General features: G+C 42.7%; 1 protein-coding gene across 3 annotated transcripts in view; it reads left to right on the plus strand.

Moving 5' to 3' along the window:
* The window catches only part of LOC109872642 (cytospin-B-like), a 171800-nt gene that overhangs the window by 144365 nt on the left and 7342 nt on the right, over window positions 1–20093 (plus strand). For all 3 annotated transcript variants that reach the window (XM_020463951.2, XM_020463950.2, XM_020463952.2), the window contains 2 exons: window positions 6104–6220; window positions 18126–18185. In XM_020463951.2, coding sequence (XP_020319540.1) covers window positions 6104–6220; window positions 18126–18185 — 177 coding nt within the window. The remainder of the gene's footprint in view (window positions 1–6103; window positions 6221–18125; window positions 18186–20093) is intronic.

The following is a 20093-nucleotide window of genomic DNA, read 5'->3' on the forward strand; positions in this document are numbered from 1 at the left end:
TGCTTTAGCAGACCAGGCTGATTGGTTTTACCAGGGTGTGTGTGTGTGTGTGTGTGTGTGTGCGCGTGCGCGTGCACATACGTCCATGCATACGCACGTTCTCCATCATCAGGCAGTATGAGTGTGTTTTCTCTCATTGGTCATGGAGCCCTCAGAGAGTGAGAGTGTGTGTGCTCCATCAGCCAGTGGGCAGTGGATTTCCTCTCTCCACTTCAGCACCATAATGTGATAATGGCACACTGTCATCTGGGTGTCAAGTGTCATAATAACAGGCTGGCTTTCACCCACTTCATTTAGCTATTATCTACATGTTATCCACTTGCACTTTTTTACTGTCACAGGAAGTTAGATAACACTTGCAGTGAATCCTATTACTCTGTACGGTTTTATTGTGACTCCAATTGTTTCTATATAAATACATTTTCTTGTGAAAATGGGGCCAGTGTGGTTGATGTGAGAGAGATGACCGTTGGTTTGTGCTGTAGTGTAGAGAGCTTTATTAAAAGTATTGGAATACAGCCTTCTCTGTTATCTCAGCTGCTGGCAATATTGTATTTTGAGGCCTTCTGACTGGCTGGCTGACATGCTGACTGGACCTCTTAATGCAATCATACTGTAGATGTTATTTTAAAGCTGGATTTCTGCCAAAGCAAGTGTTTAGGCTTGCTATCAACCTCATGCTCGCTCAATCCATCTCTCTCTCGCCCACTCCCCCCTCTTCTCGCTCTCCCTTCTTCTCCTTGTCGCCCACTCCCCCGCACTCGCTTTCCCATTCTCTCTCTCACTCCCACCCCCCCTCACTCTGTCTCGCTCTCTCTCTTTGGTTCTTTTTTTTACCGGGCAGCTCAGTATTCTGTGTGGAGCGAGACGTTTCCTGTCGCTTGATGCTGTGTTTGCTTTTCTGAGTCTGGTCCCAGAGTGCTCATCCCGTCTGCTGTTGTTTTAACATTCATGGCGCCCCTCTCTCCCCCTGTCTCTCCCCATCCCCCCTTTCTCTACCCCCGCCCGAGCATGGCCTGGCCAGACCAAGATGTAAGTCTGTGCTCCACACACACAAAGGCACAAACACGCAGAAAGACGCAGCTGTAATCACTACCAAATATGCTTCTACAAAGTATTGAATACTTATGTAAATTAGATATTTCTGTATTTCATATTCAATAAATCTGCAGAAGTTTCTAAAAACATGTTTTCACTTTGTCATCATGGGGTATTGTGTGTAGAGGAGTGATAATCAATTTAATAGATTTTGATTTCAGGCTGTAACACAAACAAATGTGACTGACCGGCTCAAATTGGTCTTATGTAGTCGTTTTTCTTTACATTGGATTAATGTACAGACTCAGAAATAGAACATTTTATATAATACACTACAGTTGAGGAACAATGGGAAAGTAATTCTGCTTTGAAAGTTGATACATTTGTAACCTCACTTTTGAGAAAATCGTCCTTGAATAATTTGGTAAGCTCTTCTTTGTCTACACCCATTCAGCATCGTTCACACCCTCTTAAGCCTTACCCCAACCCATTTCTTTAAGGATTCACATGTGAGGCCATGCACTAAACAACGAAAGATTTAAAGACTAAAGGCTGGTTTATACTACGTCTATCGACAGTTGTCGCCGTGACATCATGAATATTCTATTGTCGTCCTACATCAAATAAACCCACAAGTTTAAAAAGGAATTTAGTATATGTCAATCTAGCAAACCAGGCAGCTAAAAACAACATTCTAAACAAAGTTTTGGTTTGTTTCTAGCTGGTTAGCTAACTAGCTAATGTTAAGTTAGCTGGCTAGCCAGTTAAAATAATGTCTTATAGCTGACAACGTCTTCACTTTAGCTCTTTTGTCTTCATTATTACAGGAAAATAAACTCAAAACAAAATCATTATTTGCACATTAATGGCGAGCCAATTACAGAAAAATGGCTTACGGTTGTGAGTGTGATGAAATAAAAGCAGGGCATTCTACCGGAGAATTTTAGAATTTGGACACTGTCTCGTTGGCCTAACGTTATATCCTAATTTTACTTTGGTGCAGGTTATGTTCTTCACATTATCGTCTCTGGTAAGCACATACTATATCAAATACGACCAAAGTTTTGTCACATGCACTGGGTACAGAAGGTGTAATGAAGTGGTTACTTGCATAGTGGAGTCTTTTGTTTAGACATGTAGCTAAAATTAGGCAATAACTAGCAATGCAAATGGCTCTGAGATACAAATAATATTACTACACAGATCATACACTTAAAGTTAGCTAGCGAGCTAACAGTAGGATTTAACTTGAAATGAAAACAACTTTCTGACAAAATTTAAAATAATATAATATCTGAAAATGTAGCTAGCTAGACTATCTTACCCATATACATCGATGGACGCTTGTCCCTCTCTGTCACGGATGCCATGTTTGCCCTTAGATTGAAGATGTAATCCGGAGACAGGTGTTTTATACAACAGCCTTCTGTGCGTTTTCTTTTTGCAATCAAACACCATAATTTTTCTACATCTCCTTGGCTATCATTTCCACCAGGCATTCCACTGATTTCAAAACTCAGTCCTCCAGAAAATGGAGAGCAACACTTTTGCAGTTCTCTTAGGTGATATCTTTCAAAAAAACAACATTAGAAAGGATTACCTACACATAGTGACCAGCTCATGTTAATAGTAGAATGGAGCCAAAGAGGATGGCTGACGTTTTACATGCCCGTAATCAATTGTGCTATTTATTTTATTTTTTTGCGTTGTTTGTAAAAACGGTTTACTTATTTTGTACGTAATGTTGCTGCTACCGTCTCTTATGACCAAAAATAACTTCTGGACATCAGAACTGGAATTACTCACTACGGACTGGAAGAAGCTATTTCCTTTAACAAGTCCGGCGAGAAAGATATACTGCTCTCCCGGGAACAGGCCCAGATCCACGTCATTTGCGTGAAGAAAAGACAAAGGAAAAGAGGACGCCGATCAGGCTGCCTTTTGAGAATCTGTAGGTGAGCGAGTAAACTCCCATTGCCATCAATTCTACTTGCTAACATGGAATCATTGGAAAATAAAATGGATGACCTACGATTATGATTATCCTACCAACGGGACATGAAGAACTGTAATTTCCTATGTTTCACCGAGTCGTGCCTGAACGACGACACGAATGATATAGAGCTGGAGGGTTTTTTCATGCACCGGCAGAACAGAGAAGCTACTTCTGGTAAGACGAGGGGTGGGGGTGTGTGTGTCTTTTTGTCAATAACAGCTGGTGCGCGATGTCTAATATTAAAGATGTCTCTAGGTATTGCTCGCCTGAGGAAGAGTACCTTATGATAAGCTGTAGACCACACTATCTACCAAGAGAGTTCTCATCTATATTATTCGTAGCCGTCTATTTTCCACCACAGACTGATGCTGGCACTAAGTGCGCACTCAACCAACTCTATAAGGCCATAAGCAAACAAGAAAATGATCACCCAAAAGCGTCGCTTCTAGTGGCCAGGGATGTTAGTGCAGTTTCTATCCTCAATCATTTTCAATGCATGCAATGTTGTCTCCTGCTGGAGCAGCCTACTGCTTTCAGTTATCCAATAAATGAAATCTATCAACCAGCAATAAAAGTAACTCTCCAATTGCACTTAGTAGGAAACATGACCTAGCATATTGATCAGCTATGGACAGGGTATGTAGATTAAACAACACCATTAGTTTTCATTTGTATGTTGCTCTATATGTTTATGTGCTTGAGTGGGGGGTTTTATGTGCTTCCGCATATCCTAACCATGTTCTAGGGATGTTCTAAGTGGGTTGTTCCACAAAATGAGTGAATGTAGCATTCCTTTGATATTTTAAGTAGAAATTGCGCACCAATATCATATTTTAAAAGCCTGTTATATTCAATAAAGTGCCCTTTAATATTAGCCTCGTGAAGCCGCCTTATCCCGCGAGCTTACATCTGCAACATTCATACAAGCTCACCAGATCAGGCAGCTTTGTGAGGCTACTTTAATGTGAGAATGCTATGTGAGAATGCTGTTCACTGACTACAGCTCAGCGTTCAACACCATAGTGCCCACAAAGCTCATCACTAAGCTAAGGAACCTAGAGCTAAACACCTCCCTCTGCAATTGGATCCTGGACTTCCTGACTGGTCGTCCCCAGGTGGTAAGGGTAGTGTGCTTAGTCCCCTCCTGTACTCCCTGTTCACCCACGACTGCGTGAACAAACACGACTCCAACACCATCATTAAGTTTGCAGACGACACAACAATGGTAGGCCTGATCACCGACAACGATGAGACAGCCTACAGGGAGGAGGTCAAAGACCTGGCAGTGTGATGCCAAGACAACAACCGATGTGTGAAAGACAAAGGAGCTGATCGTGGACTACAGGAAAAGGCCCCCATTAACATCGACGGGGCTGTAGGGGAGCGGGTCGAGAGTTTCAAGTTCCTTGGTGTCCACATCACCAACAAACTATCAGGGTCCGGACACACCAAAACACTTGTAAAGAGGGCACGACAACACATTTTCCCCCTCAGGAGACTGAAAAGATTTGGCATGGGTCCCCAGATCCTCAAAAAGTTCTACAGCTGCACCATTGAGAGCATCCTGACCGGTTGCATCACCGCCTGGTATGGTAACTGCTCGGCATCTGACCGCAAGGCGCTACAGAAGGTGCTGCCTACGGCCCAGTACATCACTGGGGCCAAGCTTCCTGCCATCCAGGACATTGACCCCCCCCACACATTTGTTTTTTGCACTGCTGCTACTCGCTGTTTATTATCTATGCATAGTCACTTCACCCTACTGTACCTACATGCACAAATTACCTCGACTAACCTGTACCCCCGCACATTGACTTGGTACCGGTACCCCCTGTATATAGCCTCGCTATTGTTATTTTATTGTGTTACTTTTTATTATTTTTCACTTTAGTTTATTTGGTAAATATTTTCTTAACTCTTTCTTGAACTGCACAGTTGGTTAAGGGCTTGTAAGTAAGCATTTCATGTTGTATTCGAAGCATGTGAAAAACAAAGTTGGATTTGATTTAATTTAGACCACATGGAGAATTCAATAAATCAGAGTTTTTATGTGAATAAAGACTTGCTAAAGAGCAATAATTCTGCATTTTGACATGTCCCTCTGTGCACCCACTGTGATTTTAACCCACTTAACACCAACATTTCTCCATGTTTTCACCATCATTATAAAGCCCTATATATTTTGTGGTTTGACAAAGTCATTTCTGAAGATTATTATTTATTTCATGTGATTAGTGATTCATTTTAAGGTCAAGAAAACCCATACATGAAATTAAATGAACTATTCCTTTTAAAATATTTTTTTCTAAAGAAACATTGAACATCTAATAGTCAAATTATAGTGTAAAAGCAGGTGAGTTGGTTCTACTCTTTTTTTTACCATCTTCCGGTATTTTGTGGTGGAAAACTGAGTAGGTCGAGCATTACACGTCAACACTGTTACCCATAGATAGACAGGCTAGAAATGTTTAAACAATTGTGTTTTTTTGTGAAGCTTGTATTCATTTGCCCCTCCCTGTTGCACACAAAAAGCTTCAATTTCCCCTGTCACAGGGCCATCCCTGTTGCACACAAAAAGCTTCCATTTCCCCTGTCACAGGGCCATCCCTGTTACAGTCAACCCTGTTACTTTATTTGGCACTCACTATCGTACATTTTAATGTACTTTTTTTATTTACTTGAGATGAGAAAATATGTTTTTTATTATTAAGTTGAACAATTACAGAATATTCTTTATGGCAATGTTAAAATTAGGTGAAATCAAAAGTTTATTTTCACCAAGTTACACATCTCAAAAGGCACTGATTTGGTGGAACGACCCAAGTAGATAATTCCTTGAGGAACGAGCAAGAACTAAATGCAAACTAAAGCTAGTTGTCAGTGTTATATTTGTGGAAAAGGAAGGTTGAGCAGGTTGTTTCCATGCTCTCCGTTATGAATATTTACTCTGTTAATAAATGCTTAATTTGAGCTCGTTATTGTTGTTCGAAATTCTTATTGAGACATCCACTGTTGGTACTGGAAGAAGAATGACGCCTTCCTCTCTCTCTCCATCTATCTCTCTTGTAGAACATTGATGTGACAAACTTCAGCAGCAGCTGGAGTGATGGCCTTGCATTCTGTGCTCTCCTCCACACCTACCTGCCTGCACATATCCCTTACCAGGAACTCATCAGTCAAGACAAGGTACCCACCTCACACACACACATGCACACATGCAGACAATTGCACGAACACACACACACTCATTCATCATTCCAATTAAGAGCTCATGAAATGGACACCCACACTGACGTGACATTTCAGATACACGCATGGATACCAGTAACATGATGACCTTCTACGTTCTCAGTAAATGTTTTCTTCAAGTACATTCTTCTTCGAGTACCTCCAAAGCACCATTCATAGCGCTACACTTTAATACCTTACACTAAAGGCTATTGTATGGGAAACATAGGCCCAGATTTACTGAAGGTGTGAGGGGGCACACAACATGTTTTGTGTGTAAAGTATCATTTCACTGTGGTGCGCAAGCGTTTGCAGCATGTAAAACCAATTGTCACGGTTTTCTTCCGTCGAAGGAGAGGAGGACCAAAATGCAGCGTGGTTAGAGTTCATGGTTTTTAATATGAAAACTCAACATGAACACAAAAACAACAAACGTGGCAAAACCCAAAACAGTCCTGTCTGGTGCAGAGAACACATAGACAAGAAACAATCACCCACAAAGTACCCACAGAATTTGGCTGCCTAAATATGGTTCCCAATCAGAGACAACGATAGACAGCTGCCTATAATTGAGAACCAATCTAGGCAACCATAGACATACAATATACCTAGAAAGGCGACAGCCCCAAAAACATACAAAACCCATAGACAAGACAAAAACACATACATCACCCATGTCACACCCTGACCTAACCAAAATAACAAGGAAAACAAAGAATACTAAGGTCAGGGTGTGACACCAATAAAACATGGTGGGAGATCCTCCAAAGCACTAATGATAGCACCACAATTGAATCCCTTAGACTAAGGCCTAGATTCAATCCGGACCATGGAAGACCCGTGCTAAAGCGCAATTACAATTTAAAGGTAATGTTTCCACGCTCGAGAAGGCAGTGTTCACAGTAAACGTTGTGTATGTCGGCTATTTCCAGAATGAATCTAGTCCCAAAGGCTTTTGTATGAGAAACACAGAGCATGTAACTATAAGGATACCCTCTCTCACCTGGTGTTAAAGAGAAACAGCTATATATTAGTTTTGACAGAGACAGCAATGCTGTATGTACAGTACATATGTACAGTACCAGTCAAAAGTTTGGACACACCTACTCTTTGAAGGGTTTTTCTTCATTTTTAATATTCTCTATGTTGTCGAATAATAGTGAAGACATCAAAACTATGAAATAACACATATGGAATCATGTAGTGACCAAAATAGGCTCCCTTTGCCTTGATGACATCTTTGGCATTCTATTGGCATTCTCCCAACCAGCTTCTTGAGGTAGTCACCAGAATGCATTTCAATTAACAGGTGCGCCTTGTTTAAAGTTAATATGTGGAATTTATTTATTTCTTTGAGCCAATCAGTTGTTTTGTGACAAGGTAGGGATGGTATACAGAAGATAGCCCTATTTGGTAAAAGACCAAGTCCATATTATGGCAAGAACAGCTCAAATAAGCAAAGATAATAAACAGTCCATCATTACTTTAAGACATGAAGGTCAGTCAATCCGGAAAAAGTTTCCTCAAGTGCAGTTGCAAAAACCATTAAGCGCTATGATGAAACTAGCTCTCATGAGGACCGTCACAGGAAAGGAAGACCCAGAGTTACCTCTGCTGCAGAGGATATGTTCATTAGAGTTACCCGCCTCAGAAATTGCAGCCCAAATAAATGCTTCACAGAGCTCAAGTAACAGACACATCTCAACATCAACTGTTCAGAGGAGACTGCGTGAATCAGGCCTTCACGGTCGAATTGCTGCATTGAAACCATTGTAAATAAGACTTGCCTAGTTAAATAAAGGTTCAATAAATTAAATAAAAACACTAAAGGACACCAATAAGAAGAAGAGACTTGCTTGGACCAAGAAACACGAGCAATGGACATTAGACCAGTGGAAATCTGTCCTTTTGCTCTGATGAGTCCACATTTTGTGTCTTTGTGAGACGCAGAGTAGGTGAACGGATGATCTCCCACCAGGAAGCATGGAGAAGGAGGTGTGATGGTGTGGAGTTGCTTTTTTGGTGACACTGTCACTGATTTATTTAGAATTCAAGGCACACTTCCATCACTCTCCTTATTGGTCAAATAGCCCTTATGCAGCCTGGAGGTGTGTTTGGTCATTGTCCTGTTGAAAAACAAATGATAGTCCCACTAAGCGCAAAACAGACGGGATGGCATATCGCTGCAGAATGTTGTGGTGGAAATCTGTCCTTTGGTCTGATGAGTCCAAATTTGGTGTCTTTGTGAGACACATAGAAGGTGAACGGATTATCTCCGCATGTGTAGTTCCCACTGTAGTATCTGTGATCTACATCTGTTTATATGAGTTACTGTGCTGTTACTAAGCAGTAATGTATTACGGCAGTGTTACGTTACTACACCTAATAGGAAATGCACATGCGCACTATCGGGCCTAAACTAAACTAACTGTACTCCCGTCTCCTGCCTGGTCATTTCTCCACAACACAAATATTACAGTGGCGATGAGGTGATTAAGCTTCTTAAACGGACATTCCTTGAAGGGAAGAATGTTGCGTGAGTAATGAAACTCAAAATAATTATGTAAATCGTCAGTTATTTTTTTATTTTTTGGCCAGTAGAAAACTGCTAGTAGGTAAAGTGTTCAGGAGCTGCCAAGTAGCAAGCCTATTGGAGTCCAGAATAGAGACACTGCCCTCTGGTGGTTAAATAAATAAACGGTAATTGAACCCATTGAAATTAGGCGATCTCAGTGGAGAAATATTGTAAAACAAGAAGAAACGTAACACATTATTACAAATGAGTGCAGTGAATGAAGTAATTGCAGAAACTTCTGAAATGAAGAAAGTGAAGAATTAGATGAAAATTAAGGAATAAGGGAACTGAACAAATAACTGTGAAAATGGCAACCATTTGGTCGAGTACCAGAGTTTAAGGCTACAAAATAGGATTTTGATTCCTATTTAGAGCGTTTTGAGTGTTGGATGGCTGCAAATGAACTCAAAGATGAAAAGATAGCAGATTTATTTCTCAGTGTTTTGGGTCCAACTGATTATGGATTGCTGAAAGGTCTCATTGAACCAATAAAAGCAGTGAAGTTGAACTATGCAGAACTGACTGAAACTCTTTTAAGCCAATTCTCATTGCAGAACATTTTAGATTTGACCAACATCACCAGAGTCAAGGGGAAACCGTGGCTGACTACATCCTTGCTTTGAAAAGGCTGGCAAGTACATGTGAGTTTGCGTGATTTCTTGATGACGCTCTCCGAGACAAGTTTGTATGTGGTCTCACAGGTGAAGCATATCACAGAAGGCTTCTGTCAGAGAAGGACCTGACCTTTAAGAAAGCCTGTGATATCGCACTTGGACTTGAGCTTGTCCACAGGGATACTATTGAGCTATCGGGACGTGCAGAACGTCAGAAAGGTGTTCACAAGCTCAGTGACACGTGGAGGAAAAGGTTGACAAACGTCACACTTTTCTCAGTCCCGTCCTCAAGGTTACACAAGAACAAAGCAGCCCACATCTCAAAGGTCTAAGCCAAGTTGCTGGGTGGGGGAGATAATCATCAGCACTGTGAATGTCGATTCCAAAATGAAAAGTGACACAATTGTGGAAAGGTTGGACTTCTACAGAGAGTATCAAAAGCTCCAAAACGCACAGCAGGAGCACACAAAGTGTCAGACGCAGCACAAGAAGAGGAAGGTACAACTGAAACAGTACTGGAACTGTTTACAGTGTACACAGCTCAACAACAAAAAGATGGAATCTATCTCAGCATGGAGTTAGCGGGAAAACCAGTAAACATGCAGCTGGACACAGGAGCGTCTGAATCACTTGTTCCAGAAAGACTCTACAAAGAAAAACTGAAAGACTGCCCTCTTCAGCCAGTGTTCATCTGCCTTTCTTCATACACTGGTGACACTATTCCTGTGTTAGGACAGATCCAGGTACCAGTCCGGTATAAGGTGAAGGAGTGGAAGCTACTGTTTGTCATTGTTAAAGGAGAAAAATCAGCCTTGCTAGGCAGAAACTGGCTACAAAAGATCAAGTTGAACTGGGGAGAAATCTTCAGTCTGAGAAATGACACACCAGTGAGTCAGGCTACACTCACTAACATGCTGGAGAAGCACAAATAACTTTTCAAAGATGTCTACGGCGAAATACAAGACTTCACAGCAAAAGTTAGAGTGCAAGAAGGAACCAAGCCTATCTTTCACAAACCATGTCCAGTTCCCTATGCTCTTAAGGAAGCACTAGAGAAGGAACTGTACCACCTACAGAAGAATAACATCCTCACGAAAGTAGAGAGGAGCGACTGGGCCGCTCCGATCGTTGTAGTCCCAAAGAAAGACAAGACCGTCAGAATGTGCGGAGACTACAAGGTCACAGTAAATCGCTGCATACTACCAGAGGAATATCCCCTACCAAACGCTGAAGATCTGTTTGCCACTCTAGCTGGTGGGAAGGTTTTCAGTAAGCTGGACCTGTCATTCGCTTATCAGCAACTGAAGCTGGATCTGGAGTCGGGAACAGTATCTGACCATCAATACACACAAGGGGCTATTCAGATTCAATCGCTTGGCCTATGGAATCTCGACAGCTCCAGCGATATTCCAACACACAATGGATCAGATCTTGGATGGTATAGACAATGTTGTGTGCTTCATGGACGACATCCTCATGTCAGCACCAACCATTGGAGAGCACCTTGCTCCTGAACCTTTGCGGAAAGTTTGTGGCAAACTTGTCCACATTGTTGCATCCGCTTCACCAACTGCTGCAGGCCGATACAAAGTGGAATTGGTCTCCACAATGCGAAGAAGCATTCAAGACTTGCAAACAGCGTCTGTTAAAGAGCAAGTGGCTTGCCCACTATGACACAGAGATTAAGCTGAGACTCGCGTGTAATGCATCTCCATACAGAGTAGGAGCCGTCATCTCACATGTTCTTCCGTCAGGTGAAGAACACCCTATTGCATTTGCATCACGGACTCTGTCACAAAGTGAGAAAAATTATGCTCAAATTGAGAAGGAAGCCCTGAGCATAATATTCGGAGTGAAGAAGTTTCACAAATATCTCTACGGAAGGAAGTTCCAACTGCTGACAGATCACAAGCCTCTGTTGGCCATCCTTGGACCAGAATCAGCCATACCAACCATTGCTGCACTTCGAATGCAACGTTGGGCTCTGATATTGCTAGCCTATGACTACGAGATCGAGTACAGACGAGCAGTGATCACGCAAATGCAGATGCACTATCAAGACTACCATGCAATAGTGACTCCGACAGTAAAGATGATAGAGCAGTCTTCCAGATCTCTCTCATCAATGAACTTCCCATATCTGCTTCAGACATAGCAGAGGAAACGAGGAAAAACAAGGTCCTTTCCAAAGTCTTGGACTTAAAATTAGGCGGTTGGCCAACCTTCGTAAATGACGATAACCTTCGTCCATTCATCGAAAAGAAAGACCAGTTGTCCACTGATCAAGGATGTGTTCTGTGGGGATCAAGGGTGGTGGTACCTCACACATTTCAGAGGAGACTGCTATCTGACCTGCATGAGGGACATCCAAGGATCACTCGAATGAAAGCACTCACCCGCAGTTATCTGTGGTGGCCTGGACAACAAGCCTGCTGCTGCACCTCTTCATCCATAGTCCTGGGCTGCTACACCATGGGAACGAATCCATGTGAATTATGCCGAGATTGACAAGCACATTTCCTTGTTGTCGTCGATGTCCATTCCAAGTGGATGGAAGTGTTCCCTACTCAACTGACCACAGCTGAGAAGACCATCAATAGACACCTGTTCGCAACCTTTGGACTAGTCAAGGAGCTCGTATTGGACAATGGCCCTCCTTTCACCTCAAACGATTTTGAAATGTTTCTCAAGAAAACAGTTTCTGTAGTTACAAACAGATAAGATTAGCATTCCTGCAACATTATTTTGTTGAAATATAATTTGATCTCTGAGAAATTAAGCTAATTGATTCCACGCAAATTGTCCATTTTAATTCATAGGATTCATATAATATTCAATAATTATAGTACCGGACATCCAATTTGGAACTAACTTTTTTCTACCAATGAGTAAGACATGTGCAAACAAACAAAAATTGTCATAAGACACCCACACCAATTCCACCTCAACAACCAGTATCGAGTATCAGTTCTCTGTCTGACAAGTAGTATGGAGTATTGTTTCTTCATACTATGTAATGTATTCCCAGCAATTTTGGGGATAGTTATTTTTCCCTGTTCAGAGAAATTAGGCATTGAAGTTGTGAGGTTTATGTCCCGTCATACATTCTGATATAACCAGGTTCGGACCACTAGATGGTGCTTTTCATTCTATTAGGTTTGTTTCCTTACGCTGTTAGCAGTTTATGGGCAAGTTATGACAACAGTCCATGCTTTGTTTTTTTTAACTGGCCACTGTTTCAAATGCAAACTTTTTAGTATTGTGGCACAAATCCAATGCAAGCCAATGGTACCTATTTGAGCAATTCGAGCATGTCCAACTCATCCTAAAGTATCTAAAAATGTATTGTGTTAATTATGATTTGGTCATGAAGTGCAAACATGCTAATATAGGTACCATTTGTACCATAAATGAAAAAAAAGTTAGCATTTGAAACAGGGGCCAGGTAAACAAACCCAAAGCATGAATTCAAATCAAATCAAACTTTATTTGTCACATGCGCCAAATACAACAAGTGTAGACCTTACAGTGAAATGCTTACTTACAAGCCCTTAACCAACGGTGCAGTTCAAGAAGAGTTAAGAAAATATTTACCAAATAAACTAAAGTTAAAAATAATACTGTACCGATACAGGTTAGTTGAGGTCATTTGTACATGTAGGTACAGTAGGGTGAAGTGACTATGCATAGATAATATATAGAGATGATGTGATATGGACACCAACGAACTTGAAACTCTCGACCCGCTCCACTACAGCCCCATCGATGTTAATGGGGGCCTGTTCGGACCGCCTTTTCCTCTAGTCCACGATCAGCTCATTTGTCTTGCTCACATTGAGGGAGAGGATGTTGTCCTGGCACCACATTGCCAGTTCTCTGACCTCCTCCCTATAGGCTGACTCATCATTATCGGTGATCAGGTCCTACCATTGTTGTGTCGTCTGCAAACTTAATGATGGTATTGACATGCTACCCATGTCAGAGACGCAAACTCGGTCTCAACCTTTAAGTCTTTACTGAAGACTCATCTCTTCAGTGGGTCATATGATTGAGTGTAGTCTGGCCCAGGAGTGGGAAGGTGAACGGAAAGGCTCTGGAGCAACGAACCGCCCTTGCTGTCTCTGCCTGGCCGGTTCCCCTCTTTCCACTGGGATTCTCTGCCTCTAACCCTATTACAGGGGCTGAGTCACTGGCTTGCTGGGGCTCTCTCATGCTGTCCCTGGAGGGGGTGCGTCACCTGAGTGGGTTGATTCACTGTTGTGGTCATCCTGTCTGGGTTGGCGCCCCCCCCCCCCCCTTGGGTTGTGCCGTGGCGGAGATCTTTGTGGGCTATACTCAGCCTTGTCTCAGGATGGTAAGTTGGTGGTTGAAGATATCCCTCTAGTGGTGTGGGGGCTGTGCTTTGGCAAAGTGGGTGGGGTTATATCCTTCCTGTTTGGCCCTGTCCGGGGGTGTCCTCGGATGGGGCCACAGTGTCTCCTGACCCCTCCTGTCTCAGCCTCCAGTATTTATGCTGCAGTAGTTTATGTGTCGGGGGGCTGGGGTCAGTTTGTTATATCTGGAGTACTTCTCCTGTCCTATTCGGTGTCCTGTGTGAATCTAAGTGTGCGTTCTCTAATTCTCTCCTTCTCTCTTTCTTTCTCTCTCTCGGAGGACCTGAGCCCTAGGACCATGCCCCAGGACTACCTGACATGATGACTCCTTGCTGTCCCCAGTCCACCTGGCCATGCTGCTGTTCCAGTTTCAACTGACCTGAGCCCTAGGACCATGCCCCAGGACTACCTGACATGATGACTCCTTGCTGTCCCCAGTCTACCTGGCCATGCTGCTGCTCCAGTTTCAACTTCCACCTGACTGTGCTGCTGCTCTAGTTTCAACTGTTCTGCCTTATTATTATTCGACCATGCTGGTCATTTATGAACATTGAACATCTTGACCATGTTCTGTTATAATCTCCACCCGGCACAGCCAGAAGAGGACTGGCCACCCCACATAGCCTGGTTCCTCTCTAGGTTTCTTCCTAGGTATTGGCCTTTCTAGGGAGTTTTTCCTAGCCACTGTGCTTCTCCACCTGCATTGCTTGCTGTTTGGGGTTTTAGGCTGGGTTTCTGTACAGCACTTTGAGATATCAGCTGATGTACGAAGGGCTATATAAATAAATTTGATTTGATATTGGAATCGTGTTTGGCTACGCAGTCATGGGTGAACAGGGAGTACAGGAGGGGACTAAGTACACACCCCTGAGGGGCCCCAGTATTGAGGATCAGCGTGGCAGACATGTTGTTGCCTACCCTTACCACCTGGGGGCGGCCCGTCAGGAAGTCCTGGATCCAGTTGTAGAGGTAGGTGTTTAGTCCCAGGGTACTTAGCTTAGTGATGAGCTTCGTGGGCACTATGGTGTTGAACGCTGAGCTGTAGTCAATGAACAGCATTCTCACATAGGTGTTCCTTTTGTCCTGGTGGGAAAGGGAAGTGTGGAGTGTGATTGAGATTGCGTAATCTGTGGATATGTTGGGGCAGTATGCGAATTGGAGTGGATCTAGGGTATCCGGGAGGATGCTGTTGATGTGAGCCATGACCAGCCTTTCAAAGCACTTCATGGCTACCGACGTGAGTGCTACGAGGCAGTAATTATTTAAGCATGTTACTTTTGCTTCATTGGGCACAGGGACTATGGTGGTCTGCTTGAAACATATTACAGACTCGGTCAGGGAGAGGTTGAAAATGTCAATGAAGACACTTACCAGTTGGTCCACGCATGCTTTGAGTACACGTCCTGGTAATCTGTCTGGCCCCGTGGCTTTGTGAATGTTGACCTGTTTAAAGGTCTTGCTCACAGCTGATGCTCTCGTGCATGCTTCAGTGTTGCTTGCCCCAAACTATTACGGCATTTATGTCATCTGGTAGGCTCACGTCACTGGGCAGCTTGTGTCTGGGTTTCCCTTTGAAGTCCGTAATAGTTTTCAAGCCCTTCCACATCCGATGAGAGTCAGAGCCGGTGTAGTAGCATTCAATCTTAATCCTGTATTGACACTTTTCTTGTTTGATGGTTCATCTGAGGGCAAATGTGGATTTCTTATAGGTGTCCGGATTAGAGTCCCGCTCCTTGAAAGCAGCAGCTGTAGCCTTTAGCTCAATGCTCGATGTTGCCTGTAATCCTTGGCTTCTGGTTGGGATATGTCACTGTGGGGACGCACTTATTGATGAAGCCGATGACCGAGGTGGTATACTCCTCAATGCCATTGGATGAATCCCAGAACATATTCCAGTCTGTGCTAGCAAAACAGTCCTGTAGCGTAGCATCCGCGTCATCTGACCACTTCTGTATTGAGCAAGTCACTGGTACTTCCTGCTTTAGTTTTTGCTTGAAAGCAGGATTCAGGAGGATATAATTATGGTCAGGTTTGCCAACTGGAGGGTGAGGGAGAGCTTTGTATGCATCTCTGTGTGTGGAGTAAAGGTGGTCTAGAGTTTTTCTTCTCTGGTTGCACATGTGACATGCTGGTAAAAATTTGGTAAAACTGATTTAAGTTTGCCTGCATTAAAGTCCCTGGCCACTAGGAGTGTCGCTTTTGGATGAGCATTTTCTTGTTTGCTTATGGCCTTATAGAGTTGGTTGAGTGCAGTCTTAGTGCCAGTATCTGTGGTGGTAAATAGACAGCTACGAATAATATAGATGAGAACTCTCTTGGTAGATTGTGTGGTCTACATATTATCATAAGGTTCTCTACCTCAGGTGAGCAATACCTCGAGACTTCTTTAATATTAGACATTGCGCACCAACTGTTATTGACAAAAAGACACACACCCCCACCCCTCGTATTACCAGACAAAGCTTCTCTGTTCTGCCGGTGCATGGTAAATCCCGCCAGCTTTATATTATCCGCGTCGGTGTTCATCCACGACTCTGTGAAACATAAGAGATTACAGTTTTTAATGTCCCGTTGTTAGGATAATCGTAGGTCATCAATTTTATTTTCCAATTCTTGCATGTTAGCCATTAGAACGAATGGCAGTGGGAGTTTACTCGCTCGCTTATCGATTCTCAGCCGGCTGCCCGACCTGCTCCCCCTTTACCTCCGTACTTTCTTCACGCAAATTACGTTTGGGCCTGTTCCCTGGAAAGCAGTATATCCTCATCAGACTCGTTATAGGCAAAAGCTTCTTCCAGTTCGAGGTGAGCAATGGCTGTCCAGAAGTTAATTTCGGTCATAAGAGACGGTAGCAGCAACATTATGTAATTTTTTTTTTTTTACAAACAACGCAAAAAAACACACATAATTGCACAGTTGGATAGGAGCATGTAAAACATCAGCCATCCTCTTCGGCACCATCTTAATCGTACGCCATCGTCAATCAGATTGATGTCCATAGACTGCTTACAGTGTAAGGAAACCAATATGTAATTTTGTAATTCGGGTTATCTATCCCTTTGATATTGAGGAGGGGGGGGATCACACTTGTTTCCACCTAATAACAGGAACAGAACCATCTAGTGGTCAGAACCTGGTAATTTCAGGATATATAATGGGACTCTAGAGAGTTTTTCCTAGCCACCTTGCTTCTACATCAGCATTGCTTGCTCTCTGGGGTTTTAGGTTGGGTTTCTGTATAAGCACTTTATGACAACTGCTGATGTAAAAAGTGCTTTATAAATAAATGTGATTGTTTGATTGACATTAAGCCTATTATCTTCAATGACAAAGAATTATCTGAGCAGTGGGAACAGCCATCACCAAATTTGATGGGAATACATGACATAGTAAGAAAAAAAGCCGCAGCTCCATATTACTTGTCAGACACGGAGAACTAATTCTGTATACTGGTTGTTGGGTACGATTAGCATGGGGTGTCCGTGGCTTTTGACATTTTTGTTTCCTCATGTGTTACTCATTGGTAGAAAAAAGTTTGGTCCAAACCGTAAGTTGGGTATTGAATATTATATGAATCCTATAAAATAATATGGCCAATTTAGGTGCACTTAGCTTAATTTCTCAGAGATATAATTACAGTGTGCAAAAAAGTATTTAGTCAGCCACCAATTGTGCAAGTTCTCCCACTTAAAAAGATGAGAGAGGCCTGTAATTTTCATCATAGGTGCACTTCAACTATGACCGACAAAATTTGAAAAAAAATCCAGAAAATCACATTGTAGAATTTTTAATGAATTTATTTGCAGATTATGGTGACTTGCCTAGTTAAATAATTAAAATTACATGGAATGACCTCAGTGAATTTTTCAGTGAGGGCTTTATTGCATTCTGCTGAGCCACTTCCTAGTTCCTAGGCCCCCTTTGACAGCAGAAGTTCTCCTGTCCTAGAATGTTATTTAGATCTTCTATCATTGCATTCATCCAAGCTCTCTGTCATGGTTGAAAATAATGTTATTTATACCAAAATATTTACTGTTGGACTCCAACACCATGGTGTTCAGCCTCTTCATGCAGCAGATATTATGGGCCTGTCCAAAGCAAACCACATAGGCTATCTGTTCAAAAATAATATTGAAATAATCATTATCTTGAATGTTTCCTAGTCCAGGAGGAGGAGGAGGGCCCTGCAGTGTGTTATGAGTAAGGAGGAGGGAGGCACTGTAGTGTGGTATGAATGACGAAGAGGAAGAATAGGAGGAGTGAGGCCCTCTAATGATCAACCCTGTTTGTTTTTCCTACAGGGACGGAATCTGTCCCTGGCATTTCAGGCTGCAGAAAGCATCGGCATCAAACCCTCCCTGGTGAGTTGAACTGAACAACCAGAGACCAGACAATACACCAAAGTAGCATAGATGCTTTGATCTGGTTTATTACTAAACAAATGACCTGATTTGATTAACTACAGAATGACTATGCTGCTTTGATTTATCTACAGAAGCAACATTTGATTAGATTATTGTATTTTATCAAGTGATAGTGATCAGCATTCAATACCATAGTCCCCTCAAAGCTCGGGACCCTGGGATTGAACTCCAACCTATGCAACTTGATCCTGGACTTCCTGACGGGCCGACCCCAGGTGGTCAGGGTAGGCAACAACACCTCCGCCACCCTGACCATCAACATGGGGTACCCCCAGGGGTGTGTGCATGTTCACCCACAACTGCGTGGCCAAGCACGACTCCAACACCATCATTAACTTTGCTGACGACACAATGGTGGTCCCAATAAAGCATCTTACTTTGACCAGTTTCACACAGCAAGAAAATAATACTACAGCAAGAGGAAATGTGAATTATTATGTGGATTATAATTATTTATCATTTTTGTAGGGGTTGATACATTTTTTGTTAGGGCAAATCAAGTCTGAAATTACAAACTTTAGAAGCATTTTTAAACCTTGAATACACTAGAAGATTGCATTTCCTGCTGTGCAGGAAGTTTTCTGCAACAACAGTGTGAACAAATTAAGATCCAACATCTGTAGGACTGATCACCGACAGCGATGAGACAGCCTACAGGGAGGAGGTCAGAGATCTGTCAGCATGGTGCCAGGACAACAACCTCTCCCTTAATGTCAGCAAGACCAAAGAGACCCCATTCACATTGGCATGGCTGCAGTGGAGAGGTTCAAGAGCTTCAAGTTCCTCAGGTGTCGACATCACTTAGGACTTAACATGGTAAAAACACACCGGCACAGTCTTGAGGAGGGCGCAACAGCGCCTCTTCTCCCTCAGGAGGCTGAAGAGCTATGGCATGGGACCTCAGCTCCTCAAGAAGTTCTGCAGCTGCACCATTGAGAAATTCTGGACTGGCTGCATCACCACCTGGTATGGCAACTGCAACCGTAAAGCTCTACAGTAAATCATTTGGGCCGAGCTCCCAGCTATCCAGGACATTAATACCAGGCGGTGTCTGAGGAAGACCCGGATAATTGCCAGACTTCAGCCACCCCAGCCATGGACTGATCTCTCCGCTACCTGCTGGCAAGCGCTACCAGAGCATCAGGTCTTGGACCAACAGGCTCCGAGACAGCTTCTATCACCAAGCAATAAGACTGTTGACTAGCTAACCAATAGCTGCCCACCCTCACCCACAGACTACCTGCACTGACTCTATCTGCACTTAGATTGCACACCTACAGGTCTCTATACACACACTCACACATACTTACACTGACATTCACACACACACACACGCTACACACACACACACACACCATTGTATTCATATACTGTCCACACTGTCTATAAACCATTTATATACAGTAGCAGTCAAAAGTTTGGTCACACCTACTCATTCAAGGGTTATTCTTTATTTTTAATATTTTATACATTGTAAAATAATAGTGAAGACATCAAAACTATGAAATAACACAAAGGAATCATGTAGTAACCAAAAAGGTGTTAAACAAATCAAAATGTATTTTATATTTAAGATTCTTCAAAGTAGCCACCCTTTGCCTTGATGACAGCTTTGCACACTTTGCACACATTCTCTCAACCAGCTTCATGAGGTAGACACCTGGAATACATTTCAATTAACAGGTGTGCCTTGTTAAAAGTTCATTTGTGGAATTTATTTCCTTCTTAATGCGATTGAGCCAATCAGTTGTGTTGTGACAAGGTAGGGGTGGTATACAGAAGATAGTTCTATTTGGTAGACCGGTGGAAATCTGTCCTTTGGTCTGATGAGTCAAAATTTGAGGT

This window comes from Oncorhynchus kisutch, linkage group LG28 (genome assembly GCF_002021735.2).
Source record: "Oncorhynchus kisutch isolate 150728-3 linkage group LG28, Okis_V2, whole genome shotgun sequence".
Taxonomy (NCBI): domain Eukaryota; kingdom Metazoa; phylum Chordata; class Actinopteri; order Salmoniformes; family Salmonidae; genus Oncorhynchus; species Oncorhynchus kisutch.